The sequence below is a fragment of the Rhamphochromis longiceps genome, linkage group LG10 (assembly GCF_057381845.1).
Source record: "Rhamphochromis longiceps isolate RC_006_pf linkage group LG10, R_longiceps_female_GT1.1, whole genome shotgun sequence".
Lineage (NCBI taxonomy): Eukaryota > Metazoa > Chordata > Actinopteri > Cichliformes > Cichlidae > Rhamphochromis > Rhamphochromis longiceps.
This window is the reverse complement of record NC_140566.1, coordinates 12,673,227-12,694,409: the sequence shown is the minus strand read 5'-3', so window position 1 is coordinate 12,694,409 and position 21,183 is coordinate 12,673,227. Positions and strand designations below refer to the sequence as shown.

The following is a 21,183-nucleotide window of genomic DNA, read 5'->3' as shown; positions in this document are numbered from 1 at the left end:
TCCTGTTACCTTGCGTCAAGAAGTAACTACAATGACCACCTTCAGACTATATGAATGCTCAGGGTCAGTTTGACGGGAAATAAAATGTGCCTGAGACCGAAAATATTTCATAATATTATTCACTGTTTTATTATAATTTTGTGTGGTGCACAGAAAATAAAGTACAAGGCGCATTTTATTCAGCTACCTGCAGACAGACGGCTTTTAGGCAAGTTAAGGAAACAAAAGCATCGGAAATGAAGCGCTCTCCCTTCAAAATAAAATCAGTATTAAGCTATCAGTCTGAAACTTGGCATCATTTGGCGTCGTGTTCCTAAAATTAGCACAAGGACATGTACATTTTATACCTATTTAGGTCGTGCTATTTTCTGTCAAAATTTATCATTTCATAAAAGCTCTGGAAAATGCGTCCATTTGTATATGACGCATAGTAATTTTGTCTCCTCTGTTGCACTCTAAAAAATATATGAGACTAATGAGATAATTATATGGTGTTTGACGTACGATGTTTTGTACCCTTCTATAAAGTTTGGATATTTATAAAATACACATAAATGAATAAATAAATAATGTAACCACACATTTTCACATGTAATCCCTGCTTAATGTCCAAAAACATTACATTTTCCAACTAATATAGCATACCTTAAGATACCATCCTTCGGGGTACCTTTTTTCAACAGGCTCTGTGTAAGTCATTCACCATAGTGAATAATTAAATGTTTAAATATCGTGTAGCACCCTTTTAGTTTGAACTGTTTAAAATAATTTATTGCTTTACAATAAATACAATTATTAATTCATTACAGAATAAAATCTGTACGACCGCCTCAAACTTTGTCGCCTCTTTTCTAAGCATGACTTTGAAAGTCTTAACCGGAAGTCTCCCTATTAACCTGCGGTAGCTCGACGCCGTTCACGCGGACTCGTCCTGAAAAGTCCGGAGCTTCCCGTGTTGAGGCGCAGGGAGTATCGGAGGAGAGCGGCGGCTGCAGCAAATGTCTGGTCTCTGAGTTGGTGAAGTCCTCCACCTGCACTGCTATGACAGCTGCGCATCCAGTGTTGGGTGTGCCAAACATCTCCAGAGTCAGATTTGAGCTTTGTACCAGCATAAGTGTGGGCGCGGATGACTTGACTTTATTGTATAACCATCACTCACCACAATTCTCTTAGTGTGTTTTTTTCTTTTCTTTCCTTTTTCCCCCAGACCAGATGTTTTGGGGAGTCTCACAGCTGCTGTTGCGGATGCCCAGTGACTGTAATTATTTTTTAGTTTTAGTTTTTGCTGATGTAGTGCTGGTCAGGAGGCTGAGGCTGAAGTTGAAGTGCCGCTCTTGAAGGCGTGAGCTCCAAATGCATTCGCTCCTGGGCCGGGAGAAGAAAGAAGAAGAAGCAGGGTTTGGGATTGATCTGACTCTGTCTCCGGGCTTTCTGCCCCAAGCTGCTACCATGTTCAGCTGTGTGGGCTGCTTCTGGGTGCTCCTGTCCTCCGTTCTGGTCGCCGTCTGCAGTTTCAGCTTCATATCCCCTGCTTGGATTGTTAAGGATCAGCTAAGGAGCAACCAGCATCACCACCAGCACAACAACAAGGACTCCGTGAGCTTCGGCTTGCTGTGGCACTGCTCGGAGTCTCTGGATCACATGTACCGGTGCTACACCTTCGGGGGACTAGGCAAATTTGCAGAGATCCCCTCCAGCTCCTGGCAGGTAGTTACCTATACACACCCATGACCGTCACATGTGGATGGATGAGAGCATGCGGGGCATCAAGTGGGTAGGGCAAGATATGGCACTGAATGGAAGAAGCAGCCAAGAATAAATGCGAATATACAGACCTATTACCAAGCAGCAAAGCAAGAGGATTACATCTGTTTGATTATCTAAGATTCAGGAAAAGTGCTTCAGATTTTAGACAACAAGATTTGAATCAAAAATTGGTCTTACAGAAACTAGTTTTTGTTTTGAACATACTGGTTTACATTCCTTGTTGTAACATATCATTTCCTGCTTTCAAAAAAGGTCACTTCATATTTTAGCAATTTTGTCAGATGAACAAAGGTGTAGTGACTCCAAAAGGCACTTGTGCCACTGTAAACTGAACAATACTATAAGACTAAGATGCTCCTGACTCAGTCCTCACAAAAAAGCCCACATTTGGGATGATGCTGTGCTTTTCAGTGAGGAGGACGATGCATCATACAGAGCAGCATCTGCAGCACAGCATGCCAGACACACATCAAAGCTGTGAAAGTGGCACCAGGTTGGCAGGCTGCTCACTCATCAGGGCTCCCCACTAGCAGGAATTTCAATTTTGTCTCACTTCATAAAATTGAACCTGGTATAGCAACTGTGAAAGTGGACCACATGTATGATGCTAAAGCTGTGCAACTCTGTGCACCATCAATAACAACCCTGCAGACTAAACAACCCTACTTTGTGATACTTTGCAATGTGCAAATGTGACTCTTTTCATTACTGGACACACCCATTTTATTACACACATCCACTTTACTGGACAACACAGACACATAGCCAGTGTACCGAAAGAAATCCACTTTACTGCATGTCACACCCACTTTACTACACACGCTCACTAGAGCTATTTTACTGCAGTGACAACTGTACTATATAACACGTCCACTTTACTAAACACACATCCAATTTAATAAACGAGCAATCACTTTACTGCACAACAGGTCAACTTTACTATGCACACTGACTTTACAAGACACACAGCTATTTCACTGGAACAAATCGACTTCACTGTGTGTGTGTGCATAAGACAACCACTCTACTATATGGCACACATACTTTACTAAATACAAATCCAATTTAATAAACAAACATCCACTTCGCCACTTTACTGTATAACATATCCATTTTACTACACATATAGCCAATTTAATACAAAAAGTCTGCTTTACTGTATGACACACCCACTTTACCATATGACAAATGTACCTTTCCACACACATATCTACTTTACTTCACATACACCCACTTTACTGCATGGCTCCCACTTTACTGCGCAAACTTTACTATACACAACCAATTAAATACACAAACATCCACTTTTCCGCATGACACACCCACTTTACTGTACAACATATCCTGAACACACACATCCATTTTAATGCAAGACACACCCACTCTAGACATATCCCCATTTTACTGCAAGAAATCCACTTTACTGCATGACGCACCAACTCAACTGTATCGCACACCTACATCGCCTCACGCACACATCCAATTTAATACACAAATATCTACTTTACTGCATGACACATCCACTCTACCTTATGACAGATACTCTTTGCATCCACTTTACTGCACACACATTCACTTTACAACACAGCTCTTTCCTTCGGCATTGTTCCAACAAAATAACTGGTTATTATTGTTCTGTTTTTGGCTGGATTGCAACAGTGTGACTGACTGACTGAGTGATACATCATCGAGGGGGCTGAGTGTTAACCCTTGTCCATAAATCCATTTGGTTGCACATCACTTCAACTGTTGGTCACTAGTGGATATCCAGTTGTCAAGTACCCCTCTAACATATTTAGTCCGCCTTTATATGGCAGTCAGTGATTTTCCCTACTTCCACTCCAGTCACTTCATTAACTTTACTAAAAAATGAGATCGGTTTAAAATCTGTACACTACCTTGTTACTTACCAATGGTTACTTTCCCTGTCTTGTCTACAAGTCAATTCATTTTATTGACATGTCATGTTGCCCTCTAGCTGCCACATTGCAGTCTGTGAGACTCTTCCTTTTCTTTGTAGATTCCCCTGGAGAGTTTCCCCACTGGCCATTGGTCTTTTACAATACGTCAGAGCAAACAGTGGATTTGATTTTAGCAGACCTCTGTCAATGGTGCACATGTGAAGCATTTATTTCTATAAATTGTAGCTTGATGAAGTTCTGCATGTGAAAGTCTTGCACATGCTTCACCATGCACCAACACAAGAATATACTCAGCCTGTACTGGGGCAATATATTTTTAAAGAAAATATATGTGCTCGCTATAGCAAAAACAATTGGCCTGTAATAGTCTTGTATCTGGGATGCAAGTTGTGGTATAATATCATTACTTTCTGGAGGGATCCTGTTTGTACCCCCTCCTCTCTTAGCCCTGCACCTTCCTACTGAAAACTACAGTATACCAGCCACCTCTGGAGTTATGATTTATTTATGAAGGGGAATTAGCATTTGAAAGGGAGATATTAATAAGTGCTGCCTGTGTGATTCTAGCTCATCTGCAAAGGAGAGTAGAGTCTAATGTCTTGTTTTTTTTTTCATGGGGAAGCATAGGTGTGAACGGCAAAGACTGGAATCACTCATTGGGATCTCTGTATGTATGTTTCATTACATTTATACTGAGATGTGTCCCTAGATGAATTAAAGTGTGGTAAACTGCATTTAAGGCTCATTTGGCTAAAATCAGCAGCAATTTAGCCAGTTAGCCAGTTGCCACTGCTTTAATTAGTGTCCTCCCGGTTATGAGCTCTTCCTCAAGTGCGTTAGTGAGTGTGGGCTGATGGAGCTCGTTCCCTGTGCAGAAATACATGTGTTAGTCCAGTGGTGAACCTGAGCGCATGATATGCTCCCATGGCCATTAATAAAGGTGAAGGGGCCATTAAGTTTTCATCAGAGCCACTTTATTATTCCAGCACTCCTCACTGATGAGTGCATCATTTCTCTGATGCCTTTCATTTTCAGCTTGTCAACAACAAAACATCCAGAATGTGCTTAGGGTGCCAACACTGTACACAGGTGGGGCAGGCCACTCACCCACATGCTACTAGCTCCCCTCTTTCTTTGTTTACATAGAAGCAGGCAAGTATCACCGTACACTGAGCTCTGTTACATCCATCAGAGTGGAAGACAGTGCTCTGGGTTTGCTCTGAAAAGTCACTCTGAGCCCTGCGGATGCTGTGAGAGTGAACCAGAAGAGTATGAGGACAGGACAGGGGAAGAGGTGGGGGAGGAGGAGGCTCCTTGAAAGGCTGGCCTACTTGTGCTGTAGTTTCTGTGGGCTTTTCTGTTGTCACTCCACGTTGTCAAAAGCTTTTCGCTTTGCTTGGCGCTGCTGAGCTCCAGTGCTGCTGGCGCTCAGGAAAAAAAGAGCTGGAGGCCAGACTGGCAGGGCCTCTGGCTTCATTCAGGCACACAGAGAGAGGGAGAGAGAGAAACTCCTATGAGATGTAAAATTGGGTGGCAAATAAACACAACCTTATGTTGCACTGATTTCATGTGGCATAAATGGTGAAAAAGGGGAAAACTGATGTATATGTAATATGACAAAAACCCTCACCACTTGGATGTGTGAGAGGTGATGGGATCTGTGTAGACTGCTGATGGTGGCATCTTTCCTCTGCTTTAATAACCAAACCAAATATAATGAACAAATGAACAATCTGCATTGACAAAACTTCACAGTATCCATATTTGTTTGAATTTTTTTGTAGCTGTGATCTCCCCACAGATATCTGTTTTTGGTCACCATCTACAGGCACAGTACGAAGTCAGGCTACAGCTAGAGATACTGCTAGTCTACAGGAAGCCTTTTCTCTTGCTATTTATACCATTGAACTGAAATTGGATGCAATCGCCAAGAGAGCTTTCAGGAGACAGTTTTCAGCTAATAGCAGTGAATGGAGCTAAACGGCTTAGTTATTGACATTTGCTTTGAGACAAAAAAGCCTAACTCTTAAACGTTTTTTGCAAACAGAGTCTGCAATTATATATATGTGTGTGTGTACATATCTATCTATCTATCTATCTATCTATCTATATATATATATATATATATATATATATATATATATATATATATATATATATATATATATATGTTACGCCCCAGTCTAGGGGTACAGGAACGCAACACAAGTTTGAAAGAATTGCCCCGCCCTGGTCCCCAAAACCATACACAAAGGGAAACCAATTTCTTAGTGAATCGTGATTTATTTTTCTGCACTGCAAAAATGAAGCTCCGGGGTGAACAAAGGCCAAAATAACAAACAAAACAAGCTAAGTCAGGAGGAGGTGTTATCTACAACCCTATGTGAAATCAAATATCAAACAAAAGACAAGCGCTACACCTAACTCCCTAACTGAAATAAACAGGAGAAAACAGTGCAAGGAAAAACAATAAGGCAGCTCACCCCTTCTGTTGCAGTGCTATTTACAAGGCTATTTACAATGAAAACTAATGTACACACTATATACAAAACTCCAAAAAAGTCGCACAAAGTCATAGGCACAAAAGTCTCAGGTTTTGGAGGCCAGGGTCAGGTCTGCTGCTGCTGTCAGTGGCTGCCCCGGGACAACTGCTGGTGAGGGATTTGAATGAAGATCACATGGCCAGGGGACCAATCAGCAGCCGTCAGCTCATCCACTCCGGGACCTGCAAAGACTTAAAGGCACAGACAACAACAGCCACCAAAACAGATTATGGACAGGGCCATAACACCCCCCTTCCCAAGACCAAACATCTCCCCTAAAGATGTTTGGCGCTTAGGGGTTCCGAAAACTACGTGACAGCGCATCTGCCAGTACATTCTCTGTCCCTTTTTTGTGATGGATCTCCAGATTGAAATCTTGTACTAAGAGGGACCATCTCATGAGCCTTTGGTTAGAATTTTGCATTCGGGTCAAAAACACGAGGGGGTTGTGGTCTGTGTAAACAATGACAGGTGCTGAACTGGAACCGACATAGACCTCGAAATGCTGTAGAGCAAGCAATAGAGAGAGGGCTTCTTTTTCAATGGTGCTGTATTTCTGTTGGTGGGAGTTGAATTTTTTCGAAAAGTAACCAATTGGGTGATCAACACCCTGCCTATCCTCCTGCAACAGTACCGTACCTGCACCGTTGGCGCTGGCATCCACCTCAAGTTTAAACGGATGTGTGAAAACAGGAGCGGCAAGTACTGGTGTGCTGCAGAGGAGAGCTTTGGCAGACTCAAAAGCATTCTGGCATGTGGGGGACCATACAAATGGTTTTGACACACTTGTGAGACTGGTGAGAGGTGCAACTACATCTGCAAAATTCTTACAGAAGCCACGATAATAGCCGGCCATACCAAGGAACCGGCGAAGCTCACGTCTAGTGCGAGGCACAGGGAGATCTAGGATAGCCTGGATTTTAGCCAGCAGGGGGCGCACCTGTCCCTGACCCACCTGCTTCCCTAGATAAGTCACAGTGGCCTTACCAAAGTCACATTTGGCAAGATTTAGGGTAAGGGATGCCTCTTGTAATCTTTCAAAAATCTCCGTGAGTGTTCCAAGGTGATCTGACCAAGTCTCTGAATAGGCTACAATGTCGTCTAAGTACACTTCACAGTTTGTGACACCACCTAAGACAATGTGCATAAGGCGTTGGAATGTGGCAGGGGCATTTCGAAGGCCAAAAGGCATGACGGTGTATTGGAGGAAGTGGTCCGGAGTGACAAAAGCAGAAATTTCAGATGCACGCGGAGTGAGGGGAACTTGCCAATAACCCTTTAATAAGTCCAGTTTGGTGACAAACTTTGCGGAGCCAACCCTGTCAACACAATCTTCCATGCGGGGAAGAGGGTAGGAGTCGGGTTTGGTCACACTGTTCACTTTTCGAAAATCACTACAAAAACGTGGAGTTTTGTCTTCCTTCGGCACAAGAAGGCATGGGGAACTCCAGGCACTCGAACTAGGGACAGCAAGACCATTTTCCAGCAAGTAGGAAACTTCTTGCTGAAAAAGTGCACGTTTGGTAGGGTTCACACGATAAGCGTGTTGTTTGATCGGAGGGTGGTCACCTACATCTATGTCATGTTCGAGGACAGTAGTGCGAGACGGAGTGTCAGCAAACAGAGATGGGTAAGTATTGATCAGAGAACACACATCGGTCTGGGCAGCCTCATCTAAATGTTTTAGGTGGGAATTCAACTTATCCAATACTTCAGAGTTTCTGAGTCGGGAGCAACCCTCAGCACAAACGAAAGCTAAGCCATCACTTTCTGGGCTATACTGAGACGGGGATGCTGGCACAACTACCGACACGGCAGACAGCGCAGCGGGGGATGAGGAGGAGTTTACACCTGCATCACGAACAAAATAAGGCTTCATCAGATTAACATGACACACACGACGCTTTCTCCTACGGTCTGGGGTACCTATAACATAATCTGTGTCACTCAGTTTCTCTTGGACAGTATAGGGCCCACAGAACTTTGCCTGGAGAGAGGATCCAGGAACGGGTAGGAGAGTTGTATATATATAAACTGAGGTGAAATATTACTTCAGTCTTTTATTTTTCATACAGACATGACATCATTCTGCTAATGCGTGCTGATTGCTCAGCTGAGGATTTCTGACTGATTGCAGCAGGACATCCTCCCTTAATTGTGTCTATTTCACAGCGAAAGCCACAACAGACATGAGGAGAATGGTTAAGCAAAAACTTCCAGGTTCCAGCTGACTGTGGTGGTCGATCATGACTACTGTGAGAAAATTATCTGCTGCCTCTCATTTGACGTGTGAAACTAAAATGGCAATTACTGTAAGTGTCTCGTTTTACATGATGTCATTAGTACTTACAGGAAGGTATTTAAGTTTAATAGGTGCAAATAATCAAAATATTTAACCACATCTACTCATTCTTCTTCTACTGAAAGCATCATGAAAATGGCTAGAAAAAAAAATCAAATCTCCGAAGGCCTGACTTTCTGTGAAACCTAAGTTTAGAGAGTGGGAGTTCTTCTTGTTTAAAATTATCCACAGAGGCATTCAACGTCAAACTCTGGTCAACCTTTTGCAAAGAGCCTGCCAATCAGAGGGAATTGGGCTTTTAGGGAGGCTGTCCTCAACGAAACAGGAGCTAAAAAGGCTTATTTCAGAGAGAGTGATGAACTGAAGGGCAACATAAAGGACATATGTACAATAAGTAAAGATTTCTTTGTTTCTTTCTTTATTTTTAACTGTCATGCAACGCTACTCTAGTAGAGTTCCAGAATAGAATATAGGGCTGAAAACACGCACAGCTTTTATTGCAACATCTGGCGGTTTTCCACATAAATTATTCCATATCTTACTGCTGCTTGTGTGATATCCCACCAGATGCAGTGCAGCGGCCGCGTGCGTGCTTATCTGCGTACGCTTGAGTATATATGTCGCTTTGAAGAAGCCGGTGGAAGTGTGAAAGCGTGTGTGCAGCAGTGGTGGTTGCCAGGTTGGACATGTCAGAGGAGGTGTACTGTGAGCTGCTGCTAGGTAAAGTGTGAAGGAGGAGGAGGGTGCCTGCCAGCAAACATTTTCACCTTAACATGTTAACAGCTTATGCGCTTCCAGCTGCTTCGCAGGAACTGAACACTGCCGCTGGATTAGCCGGGCCTCGGTATTAGCGAGCCAACAGTCTGACACACACACACAACTGCACGTATGTGTGTCTGGGCAAGGAGGTGGTGCGTTTGAGTGCTCTTGGATTGTAACCGCATGTGTTTTGCTGTCTCTGTGGTGGCGTGTGTGCTCAGGCCTCTCTTACAGTACATGCCCACTGAATGTCAAGGTCGTCTCGTAGCCTAAATGAGCAGTGGCCAAGCTCCAGGAATGCCTGATTGGAAAATGTCTGAGTGGGTCCTCGTCTTTTGTTTTTCTGTGCAGAAAATGGCAACATGACAAAGCAGAGATTCTGGGTCGTGGAAAAACAAATGCGATTGGCTTCCATTGAAATCCTCTGACAAATGAGACAAAACAATCGGCCCATGTTGTCTTCCCCACATGCCATGAAGATGAATTGTGGCGATGTTTTACCATGCCTAATTACCAGCTACCTATGAAGTACGTCTAGTGGTGCATAAAACCATGCTAGATGCTCATTTTATCACTCACTGAGCCAGAACTAGTTTTAAGTAGATAGATAACTCATTTAATGAAATTCACTAATGAATCCTGTGTCTGGCTGCTAGACAGTTTTTGTCTTTGGCCTCTGTCATTAATTTCCATATCTGCAGTGGATTACGTCGCGCAAAGTTGTCAACAGGAAAAATAGAGGTTTCTGCCACAATTTCAGTGTACTGTTGGTGAGTGAGGGTTGGTTTATAGATACAGACAGAAATACCAGAGTCTGCTGTCCAAACTGTGTTTGTCTGCAGAGAGGGGAAGATAATGAGTCAAAGCAAATTAAGGCTTCTGCTTAAAAGCAAAGGGTAGAATAGAAAATTCTAAATACTTGGATGAGTGACAAAATGTTTGTCCCACTGAAAACACTACATCCAGATACTTTCCGGGTATGCTGATCCTGTAGGGTCCGCTTGGGTCCCCGTGATATGCTAACCTCATCATCAGATGGTGAGGGTGGACGTCTGCATGCATGCCTTTCTTTTGTGACCACACAGATTAATCCGCAGAGAATTTACATTACAGTACACCAACTACCCATGCAGACAGGCAGAGGAATGCAAGTGGACTTCGAGGAATTATACCAGGAATGAGTGCTTGGGTGTCAGGTCTCCGGCTGTCTCTCTGACTGAGTACTGAGATGGATAATGTGTAAAAGTCACCAAAACTCTGCTGACTCAATAACTGCAGAGTTCCAGACCTTCTCTGGCATTAGGATCTGCACAGAAACTGTGTGCTGACAGTTTTCATGACTGAGCAGCTCCTGTAGGTGTACTGTGGCGCAGTACTTTTTCTCCATATAGTTTGCATGGCCTCTCAAAAGTAACTTAGTGCTTGATTTCTGTGTTTATTTTCTGTATGCAAGTTCAATAAAGATAGAAACACGTGAATAAATGAAAAACCAAGTCAGTCCGAGCCCTTTAAAAGAATCTTGTTTAATGCCTTTTAAAAAAAATCATCATTTAAATGATTTAAATCAAGAACACAGTGTGTGACTTCTAACTAACTTAATGACAGTTACTCCGAGGATAGCTTCTGAATAGATTAATAAACAGCCCAGTTTTTTCAGTCAAAATAAATTAAATTCACATCCTATTTAGTAACTTTTATTTCTCTAAACTGATTATTTTAAACTATAAAAGTCAAGCACACTCTTCTGAATTATTTTACTGAATGTGTCCTTTGCAGCACAGTGTGATGGTATGCTCTTGGTAGACAGCAGGTTGAGGTAGGGACTCAGCGGTTCGTCTGCTGCTTAATAACAGAATGATGGACAAGGTCTGCCCTTTATCTCTCTGAACAACATTAGAGAGAAATGAAAGGTCTGTGCTCTTGACTTGGCCTCCTCACACAGAGGCCTTAAGGTCCGGTGGCACACACACACACACACACACACACACACACACACACACACACACACACACACACACACACACACACACACACACACACACATTCCCGAGGGACGTGAGCTCCACAGAGGCTGTGAAATCTCTGCTCAACAGAAAGCTGTCATTTGGTGCCTGACACGGGCTCGAGTTGCTCCTTAGATTTACTGTAGCAGTAAAGCTTCTCACTCTCCTCTCTGCCTCTTATAGGCTCTCCGCTTTAATGCTAATGGGGAACCTCTGTGGTGAAAGCCATTTGTGTGCAAGTGTGTGCCTGTTATAAATGATGTTATGGGGTCTAATGCACATGTTGTATCTCCCCCTCCCTCCCATGGGGAGTCCACTGCTCTGCTTGCACGAGAGACAAAAGGCGGACTTGTCTGGCTGCTTTTTCCTCACGACCTCATTCTGTTTAGAGCTTCATGCGCAGCAGCGCTTTCTACAGAGGCAACGCACACAAGTATGATTAGACAACTCAAAGTGATGTGCTGTAGCCATACACACGCACACACATGCGCACATACAGTGTTTTCCACATGCACGGAGAGAGATGAAAAGAGGCAGCTGCGAAAGAAATTCTCTCAGAGTGTGATCAAAAGAGACATTGATGTGATGTACAGTGGTTGTCCATGTCAGCACTGATGCAGTAATTAGGGGTTAAGGGAGGGATGGCTGAGGGACATTAGGCAGCAGAGTGAAACAGAAGAGAGCCAGGGAGTTACATGAATAAAAATCCCTGTTGTTCCCTTGCGGAAAAACGAGCTCTAACCTGGTAAAACAAGTAGGTACCCACTCAAACGCTGGCACTCCAGCAACCTCCAAAAAGGCGCTAACATACATTTTTCCCCACTCGCGCTTATAAACTGAACTCTCTTTCCTTTCAGTTGGCTTCATAAAAGGAATTCGACCTGTAATATTGTGGCCACCGCCCGTTTCTCCACTCTGCTCCCCTCTGACCTTCAGCTCAGTCTCTTCCTCACCAGCTCGCTTACCTTCCGCCAGACAGAAAGTGAAATAAGTACAAAGTGCAAGCAGAGGTGGTAGTGCGAGCCGGAGATGTTAGGAGTCGTGTTTTACTACCATCTCATCTGCTGAGGTGTTTTTCAGGGCGCTAAATTCAGAGCAGAGCTGCACATCATCTCTGTGGTGGTGGTGGTGGCAGCATGCTGCCTGAAAAAACAGACAGCATACCGCTTTACGAGCCAAACATAGCCTTGGACACGGGTTCGGCCCAAATATAAATTAGTGGCTTTTTGTATTTTGCTGCTTGTTCACGTTGAGTTATTCCAGGTATGTAAATAGACTTATTTAAAAATGGAAAAAGAGTGTAGAGCAGGAGAAGAAGCTGGAACTGGAACGAGAGATAGATGTTTGGTCTTTTGACAGCAAGTCTTGTGTGAAATGTGGTGTGCCGACTTATTATCATACAGCGCATGTTTACTTCAAGGCCACCATTTGCCTGGTGACAAAATTAATGGTAGGGAGTGTGTATACACAGGAGCATTTTACGATGATAGATTTGGGGATGAATGGGCCATTTGGAAGGCATCCTGATTCTCATTTTTACTCCCCTTAAAGGCCACAGTGGGCCTTTTTTTTGCATTGTTTGATCTAAAAATTATTCCAAACTCCTGCTATGTTTATGGTTACATAATGCAATTTGACAACAATGTCTGCTGGATGAGATAATGGGTTAGAGGTATATAATGGCGTGGTGATATGTCAGCCTGTTATTTATCTTTTATATCAAACTGAGCCAGACACTGTTGTTTGCTTCTGATATGAGCTGTTTGTGGAATGTGTCAGTGGTCTGACAGTTATCTATAGATGGTTATCTATACAAGGCACTTAAAAGGACCATGTCAGGGGTTTCACATTCCTCGTTCAATTAACACAAAAGTTTTTAAGGGAATTTTCATGTTGATTGTCTACGTGTAAAGCTGGCTTTGTTTTATGGCTATAAAATAAACAAATTTTGATGTCTTTATAAAAATATGCAAAATCTGTTTGCAGGGGAAAACATTTATGGAAGCTTTCTGGTTTCTGTCCTGTAGTCTCAGTTCTGTTAACCAGTCACATTTGAGCAGGCTTAAGATGCCAGCAAGTAAACAGCACGGAGAGGAAAAGAGCGAAGGCATTTGCCTCAATCCAATCTCAAAATCCTCAGATTTTCATTAGTTTTTTTTAAAATTTATATATGGTTGGGAAGTTTGGCTCAGATATCAGTTATTGGCTATTTGAGATGTTCTACATTGGAAAGTTTGAAATACTGGCCATTCCCCCCCACAGTGCTCAGATAGCAGATAAATAAGCAGATTCCCACGCCCAACACATGAGTGCTAAAAAGTGCAATTCTTGGAGTGGTCAGTATTATTGTTGCATTTTTCTTTAAACAGGTGGGCACATTGAGATTGCATTTTCAAATGCATGAAATATATGTCTTTATGTAGTAAATATCTGCATGTATACATACTTTTTATTGCATATATATATTATGTATATACATATTAAATGTCTGTATGTAGGCATGCCGGCCCCTTATATACTTGAAGATACATAATACATGTTCATTAATTAAGAATTAATTTATTCTTTTAATAAATAAATCTGGTGTCAATATTAGGGATGGACCGATCCGATATTACGTATCGGTATCGGTCTGATACTGACCTAAATTACTGGATCGGATATCGGAGAAAAAAATAAAAAATGTAATCCGATCCATTAAATATCACGAAAGCACCTCACAAAACTTGCAACACGCCGTAACTCGCCTCAGAACGTTAGCACGTCGGAGCAGTATGCATCACGTGATAGAGCGGCTGTGGCATGCGGGACCTGTCGGTGGTCTGGGTAGCATGTGGAGCTTCGCTAGCAACCCGGCATTTCATCTCCGACAAAGTTATCCCCGAGAGAAGTAAAGCAAGTTTGTAAGTCCATCTCTGAATGTTTGTAAAGCATTCCTGCGTTAAGCTTAACAAACGATATATGGTGCGAGTGTCACGGCGAGTGAGGTGAGCCGTGTGGAGGTAATGAAGGAGGATCCAAACGCAGGCAGTCGTGAAGGTGTGAAGGTGGTTTATTGAGCATGAAAGTAAATACAAACGGCAAAGGGAGCTATGACTAACTAGACTGGGAACAAACTAACTACAGAACACGAACCTGAACATGAGCAGAAACACTTAGCGGTTGACAGCAGGGAAACACACAGATGACGCAGGGTGGAATACACAGACGGACCAGCAACTACAATGACGGCAGACATGACTTAAATACACAGAGAATCACAGGGGAATTACACACAGGTGGTGGACACAGCTGGGAATAATCAACAAGACGAGACAAAGGTAAAACTGAACACACTCACATGAGACGCAGACCATCACAATAAAACAGGAACAAGCAACCATCACACTAAGACACAAACTCGACATAGAGAGACAGACAGAAAATGGCACATGGAGCTAGACAAATACTAAGCAGACACAACTGAAGAACAAATCCTAAACACCACAGAAACATGAAACTCAAATAATAAACATCATCATAATCAACACTACCAGAGAACAAGAAAACAACCCCTGATGCAAACTAAAACCAAAACATAATAAAACTCAAACTACTGGGTCCGACGGACCCAGAACCGTGACAGCGAGTGCCTCTTCTCTCCCCCTCCCTCTCTTGCTGCTACTTCAATCATGAAACTGCTTAATGATCAGCTGATCGGCTTTTCTGTCGCGAGTCCGTCTCTCTTGTTTGTTTTTGGCCCACTTTGCACCAGAAAGAGGAAACCAGCGGATAAACAACAGCAGCACGTTTAAGCTTGATAAGCTGTTGTTAGAATTTATTTAATATTACTTTCTACTCGAGGATCTTTTTCTACGTAGCTGACGCTGGTAACTGTGCAGGGGCGGATCTAGCAAAGTTTAGCCAGGGGGGCCGTTGGGCATTAACAGGGAAAAGGGGGGCACAAAGACATACTTTTCTTTCTTATTCTCATTTAAAATGTCTAGCTTTTAATAAATAATTATCTGACACCCAAAGTTTTAATTTGATGCAAAATGAATAGAAGTCAATTACTGTATATAGTAACTATTAAGTCTAATATATATACCCTAGTAAGCTATAGTACTTTTTCCTTTGGGAAGGTACCATCTGTGCAGTCTGCAATTTTGTTGAAGAAAGATGTTGAATCTATTTAATATTTTAATATATTGAAAAATAATTTATTTCTGTGCATTTTTTTTTCACACTGCATCAAATTAAGGTTGATTACGTCGATTAAGCATCATGAGGCGGAGCGTGAAGGGTGGTTCCCTATTTTTTATTTATTTATTTTTGTTGTTGCTGGGAGTTGGAACCCTATTAGTTAGGTTGCTTAATATTTATGCTAAGTACTCTTTAAAATACCAGAATAGGGAGGATGGTGTAGGTTTAAGTTTATTAGATTGATCAGTATTGCTGAACTATGAAATATTTTTTTTTGCATACAGGTATAACAGAATAGCTTTAGTGTAGTTGTTGTTTTAAACTTGAGTATGAACTTATACAAAATGCAGCAAGATATTTAAAAAACAAACAAACAGTTTTGTTGATTAAAAAACACCATATCGGATTCATATCGGTATTGGCAGATATCCAAATTTATGATATCGGTATCGGACATAAAAAAGTGGTATCGTGCCATCTCTAGTCAATATAGAGCCCTAAGTATTTATAAAATTAAAAAGTTTCAATATTATGACCATAAGGGATTGGTGTATATACTGCAGGCTGGATACTTGTATTTGACTTTGTGAATACCATGCAGGTAATTTTATGTTTGATAAGACGCTTGTGTAGTGTAATAAAAGCACACTGTAGATTTGCAAAGGCGAGTTTAAGGATAGAACACTAACGGATATAATATTGTCATCTGCAGAAAAATGCACATTACAGTTTTGAGTTAGTAGGGGACTTATAGAGATCTCCTTTAGACACTACTGTCTGAGTTACATGTTAAAACTAAAACGCATCAAATAACACGTTATCTGTAGCTAAGTTTTTGTGACATCCTTAGGGCAGGTAAATCTTTTATGACTCATCCAAGCAGATACTATTAAGATTAAAAGTAAGAGGTGTGGCTACTTTAAACAACAGGTATGCCAGGGAGTTATCATCTGCGCTAATTTAAGTCACAAACTGGTACCTTGCAGAGCAATTTTAATTAGGTTTTCTGTCAAATAATGTTTTAGTATTTTTGTACTGACAACCAAGAAGTTTGTGCTGCAGAAGTAGTGAGTGAAGTGTATTTTGTTATTCTGTTACTTGATACCAATTAGCATATGCCTGTGTCAGTGCATTGCAGCTAGGGTTGCCAACTCCCTGAAAAATAAATAAGGGACACCTCGTGGCCAGGACCGGGCGACCCAGTTGTCTTCACCCTTCCCAGTGTGGTGAATTTTCTAGCTCTTTTTTGTGTGTGAAATTATTTTTTTAACCATTTGACTTGAAGTTGATTTAAGTAGATGCATATTCTATTCTTTGTGATATCAACACATGTGAAACAAATGATCATTTAGCTATTTATTTTTAGCTCAAAATGACAACATTAACACAATAAAACAGGTCTCTTTCTTAAACAGAAGCCTGTCATGCTTAACTTTTGAGAATATAAGTAAATCTTTCTTTAAAAGAACTCTGTCCTGCTTAACTTAAAATAATAGAAAACAATAGAAAGAAAAATATTCTTGTAACAGTGCCAAGCTGGTCAAGAAGGCTCACCAGCGCCTCTTCTTCTTGAGGACTCTGAGGAAGAACCACCTGTCCTCAGACATCCTGGTGAACTTCTATCGCTGCACCATCGAGAGCATCCTGACCAACTGTATAACAGTCTGGTACGGGAACTGCTCTGCCTCGGACCGGAAGGCGTTGCAGAGGGTCGTGAAAACTGCCCAGCGCATCGCCGGAGCACCACTTCCTGCCATAAAAGACATCTACAGGAAGCGGTGTCTGAAAAGGGCTGGGAAAATCATCAAAGACCCCAGTCACCCATCACATGGACTCTTCACCCTCCTGCCCTCTGGGAGGCGCCACAGGAGCCTCCGGACTAAGACCACCAGGTACCGGAACAGCTTCTTCCCCACAGCTGTCAGACTCCTGAACTCTGCCTCCTGACATCTGACCCACGTTAAACTCATGGACTGAACATACACACACCCACAATGGACAACTGTACCCTCAAACACAATAATAACATGGACTGAACCACCACTCACAACCACCAGCACTTTATATAGCCTCTGTAGAAACTATCTACACCCTCACTTATCTTAACTGCACTACTGTATAGCTCTGTGTAAATAATCATTCTGTACATTCGATAATCTTTAATCCTACAACTGTTTACAACTTGCATAGTTCCCATTTCTGTATAGCTGTATATCTCGGATTCTGTAAAGTTATTTATTTCATATTCTGTATAGTTTTTCATATTTATATCCTGTTCATAGCCTGTACATACTTATAGTTATAGAATATTCACAACATACTTCATACCGTGTACATTATAACATACCATAATAGACCCATTTCTGTAATATACTCACATGTCTATATTATTGCTAATATATATTGTAATATATCTATATCACTAAAGCACTTCTGGATGGATGCAAACTGCATTTCGTTGCCCTGTACCTGTGCATGTGCAATGACAATAAAGTTGAATTCTATTCTATTCTATTTAGTGCATTTAGTACAATTGGCTTCAGTTGAGGTATTATTTCAGCTTTTCTAATGCTAATCAGCTGCTCCTGTTTGTAAACCCACTTGTTCCCATGATTACGCATCATAACTCATCATCATTATTCACCTATGTATTACTTTTATGTATTAGTCATCTATTTGTTGTAATCATCTATCCTTGCAGTTGTTTATTACACAAAATAAATTATATTATCACACTTCTGGCCACATAGCGCTGATATTCACTGCACATGCCCATATTAACTTTTTCCAGCCAGGTGTTTTCCTTTTCCCATTCTTCCCTTTCTCTGAGGGAAACAAACATTGCTGCTCTAATGCTGGGCTTACACTGTGCGGTTTTAGGCCCATTTTGAGCCGATTTTTGAGTGATCGGACCGATTTTGGCCTTCATCGTGCGTCATGTAGTATACGTTGGGTAACGAGAAGTGATTAACACCTCACGACCAGTTCGCGCGCAAACACGTAAACGTCGGTGAAAAAGACGGAGCAGCACGGCAGTGCAGCGTGTGATCTGGACACAAGCGATGGAGGCACAACTTGTAGAACTTTGGAAAGCTCATCCGAGCCTTTTCGATGTGGCCTCACAAAATGATCACGACCACAACAACCGTGAAAATAGTTGGATTTACACTGCTGCTTAATCACAGCTGCCTGATCAATGTTTTTCATTAGCAATTTAGCAAAGTTGATGGTGGTGGTGTGTGTGTGTGAGTGAAAGACAGAGAGAGAGAGCGACAGATTTTCTGTTATAACCTTCATTTTATGGCGGGGGTAACTACTTTGGCACAACAGCGGCACAGTGTGAGCACTCAGGTCGCATCAGAGCATCGGGCGGTACAGTGTGAGAGTACATCGTGACCTATGAACTTCTAACCCCTGTGAGTCAATCGTGCAGTTTGAGCAGGAGCTGAATAACGTGACTGAAAAAATCACACAGTGTCTGCCCAGCTTTAGGTGTACTGTCGTCCGAGACTTGCACCGCAGTGTCGGCGTTTGTTCCCCTGTTGGCCATGCTTCTTGTTGTGGTCACCTGTTGTCTTCCGGTATTTTCTCCGAAAGCGACCTTTCCTCGACCAATGAGATGAGCGGTAATCTGAATTGTCATACTCGAATTGTCATAAGTGTGCTGTCAGCTCATTGGTCACAAAGCAGGAGAGGGGCTGGGAATTATGTTTTCAAACAAGGCGTTAATTCCATAAACATTTATAGACTACTTTTGGTTCTCACTGTATTACGGGACAAAGTGCGTCCCTTATTAGCTCAATACGGGACGTGTACTTTTGTTTCGAAATACGGGACGATTCCGTATTTTAAGGGACGGTTGGCAACCCTAATTGCAGCTGTGCAGTTTGCTAATCAGGCTTGTTAGCATTAGTTGATCACTTAGCATCTGAGGCTGTTATCTTTGGGTAAACAACCAAACAAAAAATACTAAAATGGCGACCAAAGTGATAAAATTAGGACTTCAAATGTTTCATTTTGTCATCCTACTCTCCCTTTTCCTTTCATTTTCATTTCAAAATGTTGATATAAAAACAAATCATTTTTCTTTCCAGATTAGCATTTTAGCACTATTTTAGAAGTAATCTTTGGACTTAGAGTGTTTAGCAAATTTTTTGACCACCTGTTATAGAAATGAGAAAACACTTTTAGAATATTTCAAAAAACTTGTTTAAAACTAGAACTTACTGAATTCAAAAATTTATACCAAAATCTGAGCCAACACACTAGACTTATCTGAGAAGTCAGAAATTAATCAAGCTAACATTTAACCACTAACAATATTTTCTTTGGTCATGAAGGCAATTAAACAACTGTGACTTGGTAATCTTGCAACTTTCATTTTTATTCTACCAACTTTACTATTTTTGTTTTTCTGTTTCAGCAGATTTATACATAACAACAACAATTATATTTAAGCATCAAAAATATAATTCTGATTAAGCAGCTTGTGGATGCTAGTGGATTAACCATTACAGAAACATGAAAAATGATTTGGTAATTAGCAGTACTCTTGATTTAGGGCAGCTGTGTCATAAACCTTACTTTGGCTGATGGTCTAATACATTTTCTCTTTCACTGTAGTTGAGGTGCTGTTATGGATTAAAACCCTTATAAAAGAGTAACAAGATGAATGGTATAAGATGGACTTTGTCAATTCTGATGGTTTGAAAAAGGCTTCTAATTAGCAGCTGACTCAAAGCCTGAAATATCAGAGTACCCTTAAAGACAACAGCATAAAGAGCTTTAAGGCAGCGTCTGCTTGCTAAAGTAGAACCACAAAACAACAATATTTAATCACAGTAGTTTGTATAAAAATATAGAAACACACAGTGAGAGCAATAATGATCTGATCCCCCCGGCAAACCTGAACTCATAAGCAGGAGAAAATGGATTTATAAGGAAACATATTTTTGGAGCTGTAAATTCGATTTTATGTGCAATACTTAGTTTTTGCTGAGTTTACTCTGAGTGTCTGGTGTTTTTGAATCTTGTAATAAAATGAAGACTTGCAAAGGCTGCTGATCCTGATTTTGTGTTTGAACTCCAGCAAAGTTCACAGACACTCCAGTGTAAACAGTCCAGTTTGCTACTGATTAGTCATGCCTGGATCACTTAATCTTTTCCCAGGAAGATTACCAAAAATGTCAACCTAACCACCACTCAGTTCTACATTTTTACAATGCTACCTCTACCTACATGCACAGGAGGCATTTTCAGCGTATCCGGAGCAATCAGGTGTCCCATTTCATGCAGGACTGCAAGACGCTGTCGTGCCTTGTTCCCATATTCAGACCGTATCCCACATTTGGATTGGATTGTTTACAAAAGTCAACATCGGTCTAAGAATAAACATGTGGCTAAAAGACAGATGTATTGATCGATGGATGCATCCCAACTGAAACCCAAACACCATTAGTAGACAGAACAGCATCTGAAATAACAGTCTGACAGTCAATACAATAAAAAAGGGAATGCCCAGGTGCCCAAAGACTGTCATGCAAAGCCATTTATGCCTGTAAGAAGTTGGTGAAAGTACAGTCTTCTTATTACTTATATTCTTTATGATTGATGCCAAATGTTTCCATGTTTTTGCACGTGAATTTTGTGTTCTTAAACACATTAACAAAGAGGTATGTTTGTCCATATCAGGAAAGTTCCAGCTC

At 41.5% G+C, this 21,183-nt stretch overlaps 1 protein-coding gene across 1 annotated transcript in view; it reads left to right on the top strand.

The window, feature by feature from the left end:
• The first annotated feature begins 939 nt into the window (after positions 1-939).
• The window catches only part of lhfpl7 (LHFPL tetraspan subfamily member 7), a 134,349-nt gene continuing 114,105 nt past the window's right edge, over positions 940-21,183 (top strand). Inside the window, exon 1 of the mRNA XM_085420217.1 lies at positions 940-1,707. Within this exon, the coding sequence (XP_085276343.1) occupies positions 1,354-1,707 (354 nt within the window). The 5' untranslated portion in view covers positions 940-1,353. The remainder of the gene's footprint in view (positions 1,708-21,183) is intronic.